Raw genomic sequence first — 20,517 nt, forward strand, 5'->3', positions numbered from 1 at the left:
GTGGTTGAAATGGAGACTCCTCCCCAAAAAGGTTTCCATCACGTTGACCCTGAACAATTTTGTCTCCGTTTTTGACACTTCCCTGTCTTGTATGCCTAGAATCCAGTAATTCTTCAAACTCCCCCAGAAGGAATGAATTTCTCTAAGAGAAATTTGTGGTAGAGAGTCCACTGCTGTAATCCTAAAAGATGTGTTCTGTTGTTGTTTTGTTCTGTTCTGTTTGTTTTGTTTTGTTTTTGGTGGCCAGACATTTTAAGTAGAAAAGCATTGCGAGAGCAAAAACTGTTTTTAATCAGAACCCCTTGCCTCCCTGTGAGGACTGAGCAGAGCAGGGACCACGGGCAGGCTGTTGGGGTGAGCCAGTGTTCCCATTCCCCGCGGCAATGGGAAGGTCTGGAAGGAATCACTGGAGGACCACACCCCAGTTGGTTAAAGTCATCCTGCCTGGGAATCAGGATCAGAGCACACGAAGTGAGACAACTGCCCTCAGCCCTCAGCCAGAACTGTGTTTACATCTGTGGAGTCTCCCTAAGTCAAGTAGAACAGGAATTTGTAAAACTTCTGGAGCTGGATCTATAGTAACAACACCCAGGCATTTGCTGTCAAGACTGACAGACGCTGCTAAACTTTCCATCCAAGGTGGCAGCTTGAAAAACAAGTGCTTCCTCTCTTCCCAAGCTCACTTTAAAATGAATGAAAAGGAACTTATTAAGGGGCACCTGGGTGGCTCAGTCGGTTGAGTGTCCGACTCTTGATCTCTTGGCTCAGATCTCCAGTTGTAAGTTCGAGCCCCATGGTGGACCCTACTGAGCATGGAGCCTACTATAAAAAAAAAAAAAAAAAAAAAAGGAAAGAAAAGGAACCTGTAACATTTCAGCTCATGTTTAAGGTGAACAAGGACATCTCACATGTACATGAATCTGAATAAATAGACTTGGATTTGCTGCAATAAACAAGACACAATACAACCCCCCCACCCCACCAAATCTCAGTGGCTTAACACAAAAGGTTATTTCTTGCTCATGCTGCATGTCCAATATGGGTGGTAGGAGGGTGTGCATATTTGAGCCACTCATGGACCTGGGCTGACAGATTTTATTGTTCAGATGCTGCCCTGATCACCTTGGCAGGAAAAATAGAACACAGCAAATCAGGTCCTGATGCTTTTAAAGCTCCCATGTGCACATCACTTTCACTCACATTTTAAGGATCAAAGTAGGTCACATGGTCACACAGTTTAAGAGGGCAGGGAAATCCCTCTCATTTCCGGAGAGAGACCTGGAGATCATTGGTGGCCAGCACCACAACACAGCACATGGAGCAAACATTTCGCTGTTTTGGTTGTCAGCACCCAACAACGGCTCCCTGCCCCACAGCTGAAAGCCAGTCCTGATGGTCAGCAAACCCTGCCCAGATTCACAGAGACAGCCCATCTGTGGCATCCTTCTTGGAAGAGTCTGCAACACAAATGGGAGAGACCAAGGGAACCTGAAAAGATGACCCACAGGAAAAAGATCACTCAAGTAATAGAAGTGCAAAATCTCTACCAACTGTTCTTAAAAAGATCTGAGATGCAACTATATCCATAAAACTAGTACAGAATGAGAAGAAGCCATCAGAAAACAAAAAGACCTCAGAAGTATGAGCTTCGAAATAAAACATGTGGTAAAGGGCACCATAAACAAACGACAAATGACAGAAAAAAAATGTTTGCAATAAGTCTAGTAAGTAAAGGGTTTGAGTTCAAAACACATTAAATATATGTTAATAGGTACTAAGATACCCTTTTAAAATTCCTGCTGATGAATTAAATAAAAACAAAAAGCCAGTAGAAAAATGGGCAGTGCTTCTCAACAAGGCAGTTAACTGAAAAGGAACTGCAAATGGCCAATCAGTATGTAATAAGATGCCAAGCCACACTGATAGAGAAATGCAAATTAAATCTCCCAAATAATAATTTTTTCACCTATTGGGTTAGCAAATGTTAAGAAGATTGCTAATTTCAAGTATTTAGAATGAACAGACAACTTCATATAGGGTTGGTTTCTCTATTAGTCAAGCTGTTATGGAGGGCAATTTAGCTATCCTTGTAACATTTCAGCTCATGTATATTTGACCCCGCAATTCTCACAGCTGATCGGGTAGGACATGGTATATATGCACAATGAGACATGTGCAAAACTGTTCATTGCAGTTATTATTTCTTTTTTAAAAAACATCTTAATTGAAATAAAGTCCATATACCATAAAATTCACCCCTTTAAAATGTGCAATTCAGTGGGTATTTAGTACATCTACATAGTTGTGCAACCATCACCACAATCATCCTAAAAAGAAATCCCGCACTCATCCGCAGTCATTCCCCATCCCCCTCCTACCTACCCTGGCCCTCAGCATCCACTCTCTAGGTCTGTTTCTCTGTTCTGAACATTTCATATAAATGGCACGTACAATATGTGGTCCTTTGTGACTGGCTTCTTTAGCATAATATTTTCAAGGTCCCTCCATATTGTGGCGTGTATCAGTGGCTTCATTCCTTTTATTGCTGAATAATATTCCATTGTGTTCTTATACCACATTTTAAAAAATACATTCATCATTTGACAGGTCTTTGAGTTGTGTCCACGTTTTTTTTAGCTATTATGAATAATGCTGATGTGAACATTGTATGTAAGTTTTTGCATGGACACGTGTTTTCATTCTTCTTGGCTATGTACCTAGGAATGGAATTGGTCGGTCATATGGTCATTCTGTTTAATTTTGGGGGGAACTGCCAAACTCTTCTCCAAAGTGCCTGTACCATTTTACATCCTTGCTAATAATGAATGAGGGTTCCATTTGCTCCACATTCTCTACAGGACTTCTTCTTGTCTATTGTTTTGGTTATAGGCATCATAGTGGGTGTGAAGTAGTATCTGATGGTGGTTTTGATTTGCATTTCCCAAATGACTAATGATTTTGAGCATCTTTCCATGTGCCTACTGGCCATTCATATATCTTCTTTGGAGAAATGTCTATTAAAATCCTTTGCCTATTTTTAAATTGGATTATTTGTCACTTTATTATTGAATTATAAGCTTTCTTTATATATCCTAGATAGTTTCTTTATCAAAATGCTTTTCACTTTTTTGATGGTGTCCTTGGAAGCACAGAGTTTTAAATTTTGATGTAATCTACTTTTTTTTCTCTTGTTGCTTGTGCTTTTGCTGTCATATCTAAGAAACCTAATCTAAGGTCATAAAAATTTTACTCCTATGTTTTCTTCAAGAGTTTCATAGTTTTAGCTCTTAGATTTAGGTCTATGATCCATTTTAGGATAGGTTTTTTGTATGGTTTGAGATTGGAGTCCACCTTCATTCCTTTGTATGTGGATATCCAATTATCCCAACACTGTTGAAAAGACTATTCTTTCTCCATTTAATATTCTTGGCGCTTTTGCTTTTAAGAAGTCAATAAAGAATTTATTTATAGATTCACAATTATATTCCATTAATAAACATGTCTGTCTTGGGGTGGGTGGGTGGGTGGCTCAGTCAGTTGAACATCCAACTCTTGATTTCAGCTTAGGTCGTGATCTCAGGGTCATGAGATTGAGCCCTGCCTCGGGCTCCACACTTAGCGTGAAGTCTGCTTGTCCCTCTCCCTCTGCTCCTGCCCTCCCTCTCTTTCTCTCTCACTCAAATAAATACATAAATAAAATCTTTAAAAAGAGGTCTGTCTTTATGCCAGTGCCACATTGTCCTCATTATTATAGCTGGCTAGAAAACTTTAAAATGAGTGTCGGTTTTCCAACTTTGTTCCTTTTAAATATTGTTTTGTTTATTCTGGGTCCCTTGCATTTCCATATGAATTTCAGGATCAGCTTGTCATTTTTTTTTTTGGCAAAAAATGAAAATGAAAAGCTGGAGTTTTAATATAGACCATGTCAAAGCTGTAAGTCAGTTTGTGAAGTATTCCCACTTTAACATTAAATCTTTTCATCCATGAACATGGAATGTCTTTCCATTTATTTAGATCTTCTTTAATATCTTTCAACAGCATTTTCTAGTTTTTGGTGTAGAAATCTTGCACATCTTTTGTGAAGGTTATTCCTAAGTATTCTTTTTGATGCTATTGAATTCAAATTGTTTTCTTAATTTCATTTTGAACTATTCAACCCTAATGCCTAGAAAAGCAGTTGAGTTTTGTATATTGATCTCATGTCTTACAACCTTGCTGAACCTATTTTAATATTTTAGTGTATTCCTTAGGATTTTTCTGTATATAAGATCTTGACATCTGCAAATAGAGATGTTTTTACTTCTTCCTTTCTAATTTGGATGCCTTTTAAAAATCTTTCTTGCCTGATCAACTGGAGAGAACTGCCAGTACAATGCTAAATAGAAGTATCAAGAGTGGACATCCTTGTCTTCTTCCTGATTTTGGGGGGAAGGCATTAAAGTATTTCACTGTTAAGTCTGATGTTAGCTGTGGGTGTCTTATAAGTGCTATTTATCAAGTTGAGGAAGTTCCCTTGTATTCTTAGTTTGTTGAGTGTTCTTATCATGAAAGGGTGTTAAATCCTGTCAAATACTAAATACTATTATGAATACTTTCTCTGAATCTGTTATGGATACTTTCATGATTTTGTGGTTTTGTTTTTTATATAGATTACATTGATTTGTTTTTACATGTTAAACTAACCTTGAATTCCTGGCATAAATTTTATTTGATCATGGTATATAATCCTTTTTATATGTTGCTGGATTAGGTTGCTACTATTTTGTTAGTTTTGAGTGCATATTCATATGCAAGATGGCATTGTTTCTAACAGTAACAAATTTGAAACAACCTAAATGTATATCAGTAGGGGAGTAATTTTTTAAACTACAATTTAAATGAAAAATTAAGTAGAGCTACACACACTCACATGGATAGATCTCAAAGATATATCATGTTAAAAAAAGTACAATATAGTACAACATTCAGTCATAATGTTACTCCTAATGCTTATGTAAAATATAAATATAAATATCTTCAATTTTCATGGATATTTGTGTATAAATAGTAAAACATCTGAATGAAAATACACCAGACTGATAGTGGCAATTCCCATAGGGAGGGGAGTGGGATTAAGAAGATTTGAGATTTACCTATATTATAAAATTCTTATGAGAAAATATACATGTGTATTTGTATAAATTTAAAATACATAATTTTTTACAAAAATAAAAATTCACTGATACACATAAACCTCTGTCCTAACAATTAAAAGTCCTGCTAGCCTATGACACTGTCCTATTATTCCCTATTGTGCAAGCCTACTGCAAGCAGCTGGTATAATTAGAACTCAAGTCACTTAAAAATTAGTAATTTAGAAAGAAAATCAGAACAGGATCCATCACTGCAATAGGAAAGGGATAAAAGATGAGAGAACAAGTGAATGAAAAAAAATACCAGAAAAATGTTGCCAAAGAGAAGATGAAAATTGTGACCAGATGTTACTGCCATAAATTCCAAAAACTGATTAAACAATAGCCTCAATAAAACAAGAACTCATAGCTAAGTTATGAGACCTCAATGAAGATACAATGAAGCAACAGAGGGAGATGAAACATGACTTGGCAGAGCTACGGAAAGATGTCAAAGAAGAACATGAATCCTTCACAGAAACCAAGTCCACATGGAAACAAAGGAAAGTAACATTGCTGAGAACACAAGAAGAAGCATGGAGGACAGGACTGAGAAAAATGAGCAGAGCAAAATGGAAATGAACAAAGAATCAAAAGGGTAAGAGATCAAATGAACACAATGGCAGAAAAAGAAAATCAAGCATAATTTGGTGTCCCTGAAAAAGAAAACCAAATTTGATCAGAAAAATATATAATAATAGTATAGCCTCATGTCCCCAGGAAAAAATTCTACTAAACTATGACTAGCCTAATAGTTATCAGATTTTTTCTTGTAAGCATTCAATCCAAATTTTAGGTAACCTAATAAAAACATCAGATTGGCCTCAGTCTTCTCCTCACTAACATTCAATGGAACAACTCATAGCAGCGGGCTCAGAGAAAGAAAGTGTGAGCTAAGAATTTTATAGCTGTCAAACTGACATTCAAGTATAAGAACATCAAACAATAATTTTTTACTATATTACATGTCAGAAAATATAACTCTCTCACAAGCCCATCTCAAAGAGCACAAACTTGAAGTAAGAATTTGTTGAAGAAACTGGCAAAGGGACACATAATGAATTAATTTTTTAATTTTTAGGACTAAGACTAAAACAACTGCAGGACTTATCTTAGCAAAAGATAAATGTTATAAACGAATACAATGTAGGATTCAGACAATAAAAATTGAAAGTAAGATGTAAGAAAGTAGAGCACAGTGTAATTATGCTGATTTCCTATCTTTTAATATCCAGGGATTAAAATATTTCACTTACCAGCTGACAAACCATATCATAAAAATGCAAATACAATTAAAGGTTTACAGAAAAGCATCAGAATAAAACAGAAATAACAGTTAACTAAAATGTACTGGTGAAGGAAAGACAAAGCTAAGATACTGACCCACCCACCACGTTAGCCATGACCAGTGTGATTACAGTTCAAATGCCCTGAGGTCTTTGGGTTGTTTGGGATAAAAAAAAACAACAACAATATGATGTTCTCAGTAGATGCAAAACACTTCATTAACTTCAATATCTCTTTGTAACAAAAGCTCTTAACTAGGATAAAAGGGAACTTCCTTAACCTGATCATTGATATCCATCACCTTACAAGAGCAGACATCATTTTCAGCGGGAAAACTTTGGAGGCATTCCTGGGAACATCATGAATAAGGCAAGGATGCCACAATCTCTCATTGCATACAACAAGGTTTTGTAAGTTCCAACCAGAATGGTGAAGGAGAAGAAATCAAAGCCATAACGATTAGAAAGGAAGAAATAAAACCATCATATGAGCCGATGTTTCAATAGGCTTTATAGGAACCCAGCCAAAATATACAAATTATTATAAAAAGAGTGTTAGGAAGGTATCTAAGTACAGGATATATCTTATTAGAGACACATCCTTTCTACTATAACTTTTTTTTTTTTACTGTTATGTTAATCACCATACATCATTAGTTTTTGATGTAGTGTTCCATGATTCATTGTTTGTGCATAACACCCAGTGCTCCATGCAGAACGTGCCCTCTTTAATACCCATCACCAGGCTAACCCATCCTCGCACCCCCCTCCCCTCTAGAACCCTGTTTGTTTTTCAGAGTCCATCGTCCCTCATGGTTCGTCTCCCCCTCCGATTTCCCCCCCTTCATTCTTCCCCTCCTGCTATCTTCTTTTTTTTTCTTAACATATATTACATTATCTGTTTCAGAGGTACAGATCTGTGATTCAACAGTCTTGCACAATTCACAGCACTCACCATAGCACATACCCTCCCCAATGTCTTTCACACAGCCACCCCATCCCTCCCACCCCACCCCCGACTCCAGCAACCCTCAGTTTGTTTCCTGAGATTAAAAATTCCTCATATCAGTGAGGTCATATGATACATGTCTTTCTCTGATTTATTTATTTCGCTCAGCGTAACACCCTCCAGTTCCATCCACATCGTTGCAAATGGCAAGATCTCATTCCTTTTGATGGCTGCATAATATTCCATTGTATATATATACCATGTCTTCTTTATCCATTCATCTGTCGATGGACATCTTGGCTCTTTCCACAGTTTGGCTATTGTGGACATGGCTGCTATAAACATCAGGGTTAATATGTACATGTACCCCTTCGGATCCCTACGTTTGTATCTTTGGTGAAAATACCCAGTAGTGCAATTGCTGGATCATATGGTAGCTCTATTTTCAAGGTTTTGAGGAACCTCCATACTGTTTTCCAGAGTGGTTGCACCAGCTTGCATTCCCACCAACAGTGTAGGAGGGTTCCCCTTTCTCCGCATCCCCACCAACATCTGTCATTTCCTGACTTGTTAATTTTAGCCATTCTGACTGGTGTGAGGTGATATCTCATTGAGGTTTTGATTTGGATTTCCCTGATGCCGAGCGATGTTGAGCACTTTTTCATGTGTCTGTTGGCCATTTGGATGTCTTCTTTGGAAAAATGTCTGTTCATGTCTTCTGCCCATTTCTTGATTGGATTATTTGTTCTTTGGGTGTTGAGTTTAATAAGTTCTTTATAAATTTTGGATATTAGCCCTTTATCTGATATGTCATTTGCAAATATCTTCTCCCATTCTGTCGGTTGTCTTTTGGTTTTGTTGACTGTTTCCTTTGCTGTGCAAAAGCTTTTTATCTTGATGAAGTCCCAATAGTTCATTTTTGCCCTTGCTTCCCTTGCCTTTGGCGATGTTTCTAGGAAGAAGTTGCTGCGGCTGAGGTCGAAGAGGTTGCTGCCTGTGTTCTCCTTTAGGATTTTGATGGACTCCTGTCTCACATTGAGGCCTTTTAACCATTAGGAGTCTATTTTTGTGTGTGGTGTGAGGAAATGGTCCAGTTTCAGTCTTCTGCATGTGGCTGTCCAATTTTCCCAACACCATTTGTTGAAGAGACTGTCTTTTTTTCCATTGGACATTCTTTCCTGCTTTGTCAAAGATTAGTTGACCATAGAATTAAGGGTCCATTTCTGGGCTCTCTATTCTGTTCCATTGATCTATGTGTCTGTTTTTGTGCCAGTACCATACTGTCTTGATGATGACAGCTTTGTAATAGAGCTGGAAGTCCGGAATTGTGATGCTGCCAGCTTTGCTTTTCTTTTTCAGCATTCCTCTGGCAATTCGGGGTCTTTTCTGGTTCCATACAAATTTTAGGATTATTTGTTCCATTTCTTTGAAAAAAGTGGATGGTACTTTGATGGGGATTGCATTGAATGTGTAGATTGCTCTAGGTAGCATTGACATCTTCACAATATTTGTTCTTCCAATCCATGAGCATGGAACGTTTTTCCATTTCTTTGTGTCTTCCTCAATGTGTTTCATGAGTATTTTATAGTTTTCTGAGTACAGATCCTTTGCCTCTTTGGTTAAATTTATTCCTAGGTATCTTATGGTTTTGGGTGCAATTGTAAATGGGATCGACTCCTTAATTTCTCTTTCTTCTGTCTTGTTGTTGGTGTATAGGAATGCCACTGATTTCTGTGCATTGATTTTATATCCTGCCACGTTACTGAATTCCTGTATGAGTTCTAGCAGTTTTGGGGTGGAGTCTTTTGGGTTTTCCACATAAAGTATCATATCATCTGCAAAGAGTGAGTTTGACTTCTTCTTTGCCGATTTGGATGCCTTTGATTTCTTTTTGTTGTCTGATTGCTGTGGCTAGGACTTCCAATATTATGTTGAATAGCAGTGGTGATAGTGGACATCCCTGCCATGTTCCTGACCTTAGGGGGAAAGCTCTCAGTTTTTCCCCATTGAGAATGATATTCGCTGTAGGTTTTTCATAGATGGTTTTTATGATATTGAGGTATGTACCCTCTATGCCTATACTCTGAAGAGTTTTGATCAAGAAAGGATGCTGTACTTTGTCAGATGCTTTTTCTGCGTCTATTGAGAGGATCATATGATTCTTGTTCTTTCTTTTGTTAATGTATTGTATCACCTTGATTGATTTGCGGATGTTGAACCATCTTTGTTGAACCATTTGCGGATGTTGAACCAACTTTGCAGCCCAAGGATAAATCCCACTTGGTCGTGGTGAATAATCCTTTTAATGTACTGTTGGATCCTATTGGCTAGTGTTTTGGTGAGAATTTTTGCATCCATGTTCATCACGGATATTGGTCTGTAATTCTCCTTTTTAATGGGGTCTTTGGTTTGGAGATCAAGGTAATGGTGGCCTCATAAAATGAGTTTGGAAGTTTTCCTTCCATCTATTTTTTGGAACAGTTTCAGAAGCATAAGTATTAATTCTTCTTGAAATGTTTGGTAGAATTCATCTGGCAAGCCACCTGGCCCTGGGCTTTTGTTTTTTGGGAGATTTTTGATGACTGCTTCAATTTCCTTAGTGGTTATAGGTCTGTTCAGGTTTTCTATTTCTTCCTGGTTCAGTTTTGGTAGTTGATACATCTCTAGGAATGCATCCATTTCTTTCAGGTTATCTAATTTGCTGGCATAGAGTTGCTCATAATATGTTCTTAGAATTGTTTGTATTTCTTTGGTTTTGGCTGTGATCTCTCCTCTTTCATTCATGATTTTGTTGATTTGGGTCATTTCTCTTTTCTTTTTGATAAGTCTGGCCAGGGGTTTATCAATCTTGTTAATTCTTTCAAAGAACCAGCTCCTAGTTTCGTTGATCTGTTCTACTGTTCTTTTGGTTTCTATTTCATTGGTTTTTGCTCTGATCTTTATGATTTCTCTTCTCCTGCTGGGTTTAGGCCTTTATTTGCTGTTCTTTCTCCAGCTCCCTTAGGCATAGGGTTAGGTTGTATATTTGAGACCTTTCTTGTTTCTTGAGAAAGGCTTGTATTGCTATATACTTGCCGCTTAGGACTGCCTTTGCTGCATCCCAAAGATTTTGAACAGTTGTGTTTTCATTTTCATTGGTTTCCAAGAGTTTTTTAAATTCTTCTTTAATTTCCTGGTTGACCCATTCATTCTTTAGTAGGATGCTCTTTAGCCTCCATGTATTTGAGTTCTTTCCGACTTTCCTCTTGTGATTGAGTTCTGGCACCCGACCCCGGGTGGAGTCTCCAAACCCAGCAGATCCCTGCGGTGCACTCCCGCGCGGCTCCTCCCGGGGGAGGAAGGTGAATCTCCCCGGATCTGCTGCTTGTTGGGTCCCTGCTGGAGGAACAGGGGCCCGACTGTGCCGCGGATCACGGTTTATGGCAACCCTGAGCTAAGAGCCCGCGCCTGGGCTCTGCCTCTGCATCCGGCTTCCCTGATCCGTTACCTGGGAGCTCTGCCACACTCAGGCACCCCCGGTCTTTCTGTGACCCCAAGGGTCCTGAGACCACACTGTCCCGGAGGGTTCCACCCCCCGCTTAGCCACCCGAGTGACGTCCCTGAGCGGAGCAGACTTCTAAAAGTTCCAATTTTGTGCTCCGCGGCTCTATCACTTGCCAGAAGCGGCCGACGGAGGCTCCTCCCCCGCCGTCTATCCTCCCGAATATCGCCTCGGATTCACTTCTCCACACGTCCTACCTTCCAGAAAGTGGTCGCTTTTCTGATGAGAGAGTTGTTGCTCTTCTTTTCTTCGATCTCCTGTTGAGTTTGTAGGTGTTCAGAATGGTTTGATCCCTATCCAGCTGAATTCCTGAGAGGAGACGAAATCCAGGTCTCCTACTCCTCTGCCATCTTGCTCCGCCCCTCTACTATAACCTTTTGTAACTTGAATTTTGTACCTTGGGCACATACTGCCTAGCAAAACTCTAATTATTTTAAAGTTGTCCCTGCTCTTTTAAAACTCCATATGATAACCTATTCATGTAAAATGGTATATGTATTTTTATATGCATTAATAGATGCTGAAAAGGCTAGTCTCCAAAATTTTGGCTTTTTAGGGATAATTTCTGTAATGCAACATGGTACGGGTTCATCTTGCTTTGCTTTTTTTTCCCCCTTCTGTGGTTTGAATTATCATGTACTATTTTTATAATAAAAATAAGGCTCGTTTTACCGTGAGAAAATGAGGAAATAAACCAACCTCACACAAATAGGTATTTCCATAATCTCTACATAGCTGGGCTCAGAAAGCTCTCCTTTTTAATGCTCCCCTGCTGACTCTGAGGATCACATTTAGGAACCACAGGGGAAGGATTCACAATCTAATTTGGGATCATCATCTAAATTGCTGAAGCAAACACATATAACCCTTGTCTAAAACCCAAATGAAAATCAAAACAAAATGATTACCAGCCTGCATTTCAAAATCTCACCATAGTGCTTGGCTCATTTATTGACCCAGTTAACCAGGCGGTAGCCAGTGGCTGACCTCCTGTCCGGCAGCCTCGGTCATACCCTCCCTGAATCTTCATTATCCCCCCACTGTCTGGGCACATGTGGGGTCAGAGGATGGGCAGAGGAAGGCCTCTGAGGACCTCCTGTATTAGTTGGAAATACTCAAGGAGATAGACAAAGCATGCACTGGGAGAGTTGCAGAAATGCCCAGAGATCAGTGGAAGCAGGCAATGGCGCACTGTGTGTTAAGAAGTGGTTTTGCCACTGGGCACGGAGCTTAGCTTCTGCCATCATTCCATGGATTTGGGGCTCAGAGTACAGCAAAGCCCAAAGGAACCTCCCGCAGATGGAGTGGTCAGGGGCACGCTGCCCTTGTGCTCCAGGGAGGGGCTGTCCCACAGGATTCCAGGCTGTCTCAGTCTGTAAGGGCCTCTGTCACCAAATACCACAACCTGAGTGGCATAAACAATGGACCATTCGTGTCCCATGGCTCTGGAAGCTACAAGTCCAAGATCAAGGTGTGGGCAGGGTTGCTTCCTTCAGAATGCTGGAAGGAAGAATCTGCTTCATGCCTCTCCCCTAGCCTCTGGTGGCTTCGCTTGTAGATGCATCACCCTGATCTCTGCTTTCTGCTTCCAAGGAGTTGTGTGTGTGTGTGTGTGTCTGCATCCGAATTCCCCCTTTATAAGATAAAGTGCCCACCCTACTCCAGTGGGATCTCATCGTAGCGAATCACATCTGCAAAGGCCCAATTTCCAAATCAGGTCACATTGTGAGGTAGTGGGAATTAGGACTTCAACCTAAGAATGGGGGTGGGTGGGGGAGACACAATTCAACTCTCGACACACAGGAGTGGTGCTCCCTGGAATTTGGGCAGCCTGGAGGTTCTGGCCATAGAAGAACGCTCCTTGTTAGTTGATTTTTTAGAGCCGGGCCAGCAGCAGGCTCTGAAATCACCATGGGAGTGGGTGGGGGGTGGGTGGGGGGATTTTGGTAGGGAGTTTTGTGTGGGCCTCTGCTGGGGGTGGAGGCATGCTTCACCTTTCTGTTCTCTGACACCACAGGTTATATCGAAGCTGCTATCATTCCGGCGGGAGCTCGGAGGATTCGCGTGGTGGAGGATAAACCTGCCCACAGTTTTCTAGGTAAAACAAAAAGAATCTGACTCATGATTTATGTTCTGAGATTTGGATGATCAGGCTGATTATGTGGTCCAGCATCATTCTCCCAGGCCGTGGGTTTTATACTCGTATCCGAGGTATAACGATAGAAGTAATCACAGTGCACCATATGATCCTGTCCGATTTGGCTGAAGTGTAGCCACCCCGCAAGGTGGATGGGGAAAGGGGGGGGATCAGTAGGAAGGAAGCGAGGAATTGGGGTAGCGAAAGTCCCCCATAGTTACCCCGGGAGAACCCAGAGCAGCTTTAGCCTGCACAGCATGGACACATTGCCCAGCCGTTGATGGCTCTGGGGATGATTTCTTAGCTGGAAAAAAACGAGTAATAGTCCTAGATCTAATGGGAGCACAAAAGAACACTGGTTTTCACTAAGTGCTGTGTACCCCAAATTCCTAGTGGCCAACTCTATTGACCAGGCACAAATGCCTGTGTCTTTCTATGGAAGGATGGGGTTCCATTCCAGATTGGTCTTCATTGCCTTCAACAGAACCATACTTTAAGCCCTAAGAATTATTCACTTGAACCCCTTCTTAGCCACCGAAGTCTCTCTGAGTGTATCCTAAGCATAATGGCCAGTCTCTCCACTGGCCCTTGCAAAGGTCTGCCTGGTACGTGGGTTGAGCCCTAAATGTTCTGTATGCTGCTATGGGGACGAGCAGGGTGCCTAACGATTGCCTCTACTCATAGTTCACTGGGTTGGGACATGCTGTGACCCGTGTCCTCCCACCAGCCCTCCTCCTATGTTCTATCTTGGGTTAGATTTCAAATTGGAGGTGGCTGATCTCCTACCCAGGTACCCTTCTTCTGGGCTTCCTCCTATTATAATCTCCTCAGTCTGTATGGCAAGGTTCTGTTTGAGATTGACAAGAATATATAGGACATGATCTCTCTCTCTCTCTCTCTCTCTCTCAATCTCTGGCTTCAAACTTAAGAATTAAGTAGTTTTGGCTGAAATGAAGTTATTCACAAAATGCTTTCATTTCACCTTTTATCACTGATTTTTTTAAAAAATTACATCTTTGTCCACATTCCTGCCTTCATAGATATGGAAGGATCTAAGTCTTTCTTTGAAATGGTCCCTGCTTGAGAAACTCAAAGTCTAGGGCACCTGGGTGACTCAGTCGGTTAAGCATCTGCCTTCAGCTCAGGTCATGATCTCTGGGTCCTGGGATCAGACCCCGGGTCAGGATCCCTGCTCACCAGAGGGTCTGCTTCTCCCTCTCCCTCAGTCTCTCCCCCTGCTCGTGCTTGTTCTCTCTCTCTCTCCCAAATAAATAAATAAAATCTTTGAAAAAAAGAAAGAAACTCAAAGTCTGATTAGACAGACATAAAACAAACCTGTAGAAGGCAAGTTTACAATGAAGACCACCATCCTATAAGAACCGTTTGCAGACACCGAGCTAATCCTCACACACGCGCTTTGGGGAGAGGCAGGAGTGGGGCCGGGAGTTCTTGTTCCTGAGTGCCCACACCAGCCCCCTGGGGTCCCTACTGTGTCCCAAGCAGCCCTGTCCCCTCCTCTGCAGCTTTCTCTCCTGCCGTCCACCCCGCCTCCTTGAGGCCACTGTGTCTCCTGCTACCAGGGTAGGACCTTACCATCCCTTAGGTTGACACCCACATGGCTCTCATCAGCCTCTGTGGCTTTGCTACCCAACCCCCAGCATGGACGCTGTCCCAGTCTAGCCTGGCACCCTTGTCTGCAGTTGCCCCAGCTATCATTGCAGATAGAACGATGCTTATACATGCTTTCTAAAGTAGCCTTGCGGTACTGGTGCTCTTCGCAGCTTCTGCAGAGAGGTGGCCTTTTTTACTAAATTCCCAAAGAGCCCACCCCCTCTCTGCCCAACTGAGGAAACTGGGTCAACCTCACCAGCATTTGCTTTGGAAGCCCAGTCACCCAGTGTCACCCCCAAAAGTTACCCTTTCCGACTGGATACATCAGCCCTCACCTACCTGGGAGAGACATTTCTGCTCCCTGGGGGGCACCGGGCCTTGGTGGGTGGCAGACGTTGCCTTTGACGTGATCTCACTATCCCAGGAGCTGGCACCGTTCCAAGGTCAACTGCTTGGTTCTTCCATCAGAGCTCCAGCAGGTGCCCCAGCAAGCGAGTCCCTTGGCTTCCGGTCCGGGCTTCCCAGACTTCCCAGCACCATTCCTGCCCCTGACCCAGCCCCAGGTGGCCCTTGAAATTCGGAACGTTATCTGTCCTTTCCTGTGGCAAGATAAGGACAGAAGGATATCAGAATCCTTTAGATTGCCCAGCTTCTTTTTTTTTTTTTATTCTTATGTTAATCCCCATACATTACATCATTAGTTTTAGATGAAGTGTTCCATGATTCATTGTTTGTGCACAACACCCAGTGCTCCATGCAGAATGTGCCCTCCTCAATACCCACCACCAGGCTAACCCATCCTCCCACCCCCCTCCCCTCTAGAACCCTCAGTTTGTTTTTCAGAGTCTATCGTCTCTCATGGTTCGTCTACCCCTCCGATTTCCCCCGCTTCATTCTTCCCCTCCCGCTACCTTCTTCTTCTTCTTCTTTTTTTTTCTTAACATATATTGCATTATTTGTTTCAGAGGTACAGATCTGAGATTCAACAGTCTTGCATAATTCACAGCGCTTACCAGAGCACACACCCTCCCCAGTGTCCATCACCCAGTCACCCCATCCCTCCCACCCCACCCCCACTCCAACAACACTCAGTTTGTTTCCTGCGATTAAGACTTCCTCATATCAGTGAGATCATATGATACATGTCTTTCTCTGTTTGACTTATTTCACTGAACATGATACCCTCTAGTTCCATCCACATCATTGCAAATGGCAAGATCTCATTCCTTTTGATGGCTGCATAATATTCCATTGTATATATATACCACATCTTCTTTATCCATTCATCTGTCGATGGACATCTTTAGATTGCCCAGCTTCTAATTCCTATAGTAAAAATGAACTTCTCCCTGGAACCCGTGTTAGGGCCACGTAACTAGTGAGTGTTGCCCGTGGGGGGCTGGCTCTCCCGTTGGTTCCTTTTGGCTCCTGTGGTCTGCACGAACATCAACCTTTGTGGCTCCCAGGCATTGAGCCCTACCTTGCTTTGCAGACCTGACTCCTCACCACCCCCAAAACCACTGCAAAGTATTGCTTTGCCTATTTCACTGAGGGCGAGACGGAGGCTCCAGGGGTTCATTCAGGAGCTTATCCAGATGCCTTGTATCATTGGGGTCTGCGGCCATTCACGAGCCTCCCGGAATTGCCCTGATATCAGCAGAGGGGGATGTCTTTTCACTAGAGAACAGGTGTTGCATGTGCCCATTGCTTTTACTTCTTTGAGTGGACTTCAAGGAGGCAAATCTCCATCCCAAGGAGATGGGTTCGGTGTAACTTCCCCCAAAGCGCTGGACCTCCAAGGGAGCTTGGAGCCAGCTTTGGTCTTCTTATCTTAGTCCTACGTTTTAGTCCCAGGAGCCCAGGACCTGGTGTGTGAATGAGGGCAAATCCGAAGGTGGTCCACACTCGTCATGTTTCTAAAGTTAGTTCAAACAAGCCTTGTTTCCACTCGGGGCTGTGGGTGCTTTGGAAGTCAACCCAGTGTAACCTTGAATTACTCCCTCACATTTGCTGGGAGCCCTTCCCGAAGAATTTCTCCCCACCTACCTTCAGCCCACGCTGCCTGGCTCTCAGCTCCAAACCACCTGGCCCAGGGAATGCCGCTGCAGTTTGCATCCGCAGCTCAGAACAGAGCTGGCAGCACCCGGAGTGGAAATAAAAGGAACTGACGGGATGCCAGGATTAGAAGTAGGTTGACTGTGGGTCAAGTCTTGCAGTGGAATCCAAGAGGGAGAAAGACAAAAAGAAGCCCAGCTTCTGCACAGCATCATGCAAGAGGAGAGCCTGCAGATGGGGTCGGACCTCTTCAGTCTGCCTCCAGCTGGCTGTAGGGAGGAGCTGCGCCCTCCCAGCAGGAATGTTCCCCCCCTACCCGGTCCCTCTGCTCCCCAGAATGGCTCAGGATCTTTTCTCACAGTGCCTGGATGTCCAGGGACGATGTATAGATGTCCACAGGGAGAAAGAGGGGCCCGGGAGGGAAATGGACATTGGCCACGTGACCTCACGTTCTGGGTCATTCCTTGATAGAATGGTTTTGTTCTGCCACAGGAGCAAAAGAGCAAGAGAGAGCTCGTGCCCATCCTCGTCCCTGCAGAAGTCTCTCTAGCTGCTAGAGGCCCCTAAAGGCTTCTAAGCCAAATACACAAAAGCCAGCACTATTCTATTTTGGACGGTGGCTTAAAACATCCAGCCTCTGACCCAGACAGAAGCAGCAAGCAAAAATTTCCTCCCCAGCAAATCAAAACTTCAGACAGCACAGATCAAATCAAGTCACTCAGGATTTCCCTTTGTTGGTCACTTTATTATTTGCCAGTCAAATCAAAGCATGTGTAATCCTTTCAATAGCCCCTGTTGAATTTCTGGGCCTAAAAATCCTAATTTCAAATGCAAACCAACCTCAACCTGCTTACAGACACAGGGGGCTTGCCTAGACCCTCCATGCCACAGGATTGAGAGGGACAGGAACTTGTAGGGCCTGAAACTTACTTAACTCTGGGGCCTTCTTTCAGAAAAAGAATGCAGCATTACGTACAAGGCCTTGGAAAGGACTCTGGCAAGGGGCTGCCCCACCGGCTCTCGCAAACCCTGCTGAGGGAAACTAGCCTTGCGGGGAGAATGATGCCGGTGAGCCAGGGGGTGATCTGTGTTCTCACCGTCTGGAGCTGACCTGGGCCCACAACATGGGCTTCTCATTGGACTCTACACCGAACCTATGTATTTGCTACTAATGATCTTGATGTTCCAAGAGATTCTCTGAGGCGGCTGTCCCGCCCTTCTGAAGGAATCTCAGATGCTAAATTCCCATCTTAACAGGAAGTCCCAGTGCCACCACTGGACCCCAGCACCTTGCAGATTTCTGACTCTTGCTGACTAGATTCCTCACCCAAAGTCAGTAGGTTTGAAGTGATTGCCGTGCTTCGTGGAATTGCTGAGTCCCTACGTTTCCCTCTGTGTTTTTCCTCCCGCCGCAAAATTCGTCAAGGATTGGCATCAAGATCAAACTGTCCCCAGGATGGGGTGCCCAGTGGCCGTTGTAAAGCCACGTTTGCGCCACCTGGCTGGCTCAGTTGGTAGAGCATGCAACTCTGGATCTCAGGGTTGTGAGCTCAAGCCCCAGGTTGGGTGTAGAGATTACTTAAAAGCCACGTTTGCAGTGACTGGAAGCTTGCAGCTGCCGTGGAGGTGAGTTTATTCTTTCTAGGGCCATGAGAGCCCCGCCCACACCCCCAAAGCTGTGATGGTGTGAGACTTCCCCGAGTCAGCAGCTCCAGACCAGGCCTTGGAAAGCAAAGCCAGGCGCTTTGCGAACTCCTGGGGGCACCTCAGCAGTGGTGTATGGCCTGGAGGAGCTCTGCATTCACTGGGGTCACACGGATGGTGGGAAATCTACTGTAAATCTAGGTTCTCGCTAGCAAGCTGGTTACCAGTGCTCCGCTGTCTGACGTGTTCTTCCCCCGTTTGGCCACTGACCTTGTTCTGGCCTAACTGGCCAGCCACCGCCTGCCACTCTCACATCCCCTCCCCCTCTTCTTTGACCAATACCCGCTCATCCAAGCCACCCCAGACCCCCCCTGCAGACCACCTCCTGCACTGTCTCCTCCACCTGCCCCTCTCAGCACTTCCCCCTACTGACAGGCACGACCCTGCTCTGGTGATCGGAGGCTGGCATAACCCAAGCCCCAGCTGGCTCTCCATCTGGCCCCTAGATCAGCCGCAGCGGGTGCCTCTGCCGGCAGAAGCGGGGCTCCCCAGGCTGGCCCCCACACCTCTACGCGCTGTTTCTGCAGATGGTTTTATAATCGCCTCCAGGTGCGCCCTCCTGGACATTTTCCAGTCCTTCCCAGTCTTGACCCCCCCCCAGATGTTTGACTTTTGGCATGGAGGCATAGTAGCTTTCCCTGTATAATTCACTAAGTCACTTTACAGCGCCTTACACAAAGGGCCGAGGAAATACACAAACAAGGCTCAGTAAGAAAGAGCCACCTCATCCTGGGCATTAGTGCCAGACGGGAGCAGAGGCTCAGGAGACAGTTTAAGGCCTCGATAGAGTAGGCCAGGTCTTCTAAATCTCAGGGTACAAAGCTTACACTGCTAAGGATCCTAGGGTGGTTTCTAGGAGTCCATACTAGTAATCTTCTTTCCCAAGCTGCCCTGCCCCTATCATGGTTAGTATTTAAAAAAACAAAAACAAACAAACAAAAACCCAACCTTCAAAAGACACATGTGAAAGCCAAATGCAGTTCTCAGTTGCTGAGCATCAGCTTCAGGCACTGCTGGATCCAGGGGCTTAAAATGATATCATGGGAAACTGTCCCTCTCGACCCTGGCACCACTGTCCTCTCTCAGTTGACTTTAATCTAGGGGCCTCTTCCCATGCACTGGTAATCCAGATTTACTTTGAGTCTCTGGGCAATCCTGTGGAAAGAAAGCTGCTTCTTCCCAAAGAGAACGGAAGTCTTAGAACTGACTCTAACTGTCCAGGGTTGGGTGATGGGCCCATACCTGGAACTGAGATGAATTTGGGGTCAGTTAGAGGAAGAACATACCCCCAAAGGAAACTCTGGGCTGTTGTTACTTGAAGAAAGAGAAAGAGATGCCAGGCAGCCAACACACTATTCACAACAGCCATAACATGAGAACAAGGTCAGGGCCCCAACTCTTAAACCCAAGGCCCCAGCCCAGGGCACTGAGTGGGAGAGTCAGCTGGTGCATGCGGGTGACCAGTGACAAGGAGAGCAGCCACCCCAGAGTGTGGGAAGTGGGTTTTAGGGGGTGGGCCAAGCATGGTGGTGGTCAGCATACAGCTCTAAAGAAACTCTGCCCATCTCTCTAACTCCAAGTTCTGGGTGGGGGAGGGGGTCTCAACATGCTCGAGGTCTCCCACCCCGATAACAAGAACAGTGAAACTTCTCTGCCCTTCTCCACCCTTTAGAGCCACTCTTCATCTCGCCTCCTTTTCCCAGCCAGACTTCTGGGGGGAAAAATTGCTTCCCCTCCCACTTGCTTCTCCACACAGAGCAGTGGCCTTAGGAAGAGTAATCATGGCCACCCCAGGTGAGGATCCACAGTCCATGCCTGCCAGGCACGCCCAGGCCACCTCTTCTCCCTGCTCTTCTTGCAGTCTCACCTCAAGGGCACCTCTGCTTTTCTTCCAGAAAGTCTTCCCCATCTGCCCTCGTCCCACACATACATATGCGGGCCCTGAACTCACCTCTGCCACAGAGCCTATGAAGCTGTGCTGTGTTTATCTGTTTTCTCACTTGTCTCCCTTCCAAATGTTGAGCTCGCTGAGGGCAGGAGTTGTGTCCTCATCATCCAGCTAG

At 44.0% G+C, this 20,517-nt stretch overlaps 1 protein-coding gene across 2 annotated transcripts in view; it reads left to right on the plus strand.

The window, feature by feature from the left end:
* ADAMTS17 (ADAM metallopeptidase with thrombospondin type 1 motif 17) overlaps positions 1-20,517 on the plus strand; it is a 344,744-nt gene that overhangs the window by 243,180 nt on the left and 81,047 nt on the right. For both annotated transcript variants that reach the window (XM_035024022.1, XM_035024023.1), the window contains exon 16: positions 12,965-13,045. In XM_035024022.1, the coding sequence (XP_034879913.1) occupies positions 12,965-13,045 (81 nt within the window). The remainder of the gene's footprint in view (positions 1-12,964; positions 13,046-20,517) is intronic.

Source organism: Mirounga leonina, unplaced genomic scaffold, assembly GCF_011800145.1.
Source record: "Mirounga leonina isolate KUSES-001 unplaced genomic scaffold, KU_Mleo_1.0 Mir_178, whole genome shotgun sequence".
Classification (NCBI taxonomy): Eukaryota; Metazoa; Chordata; class Mammalia; order Carnivora; family Phocidae; genus Mirounga; species Mirounga leonina.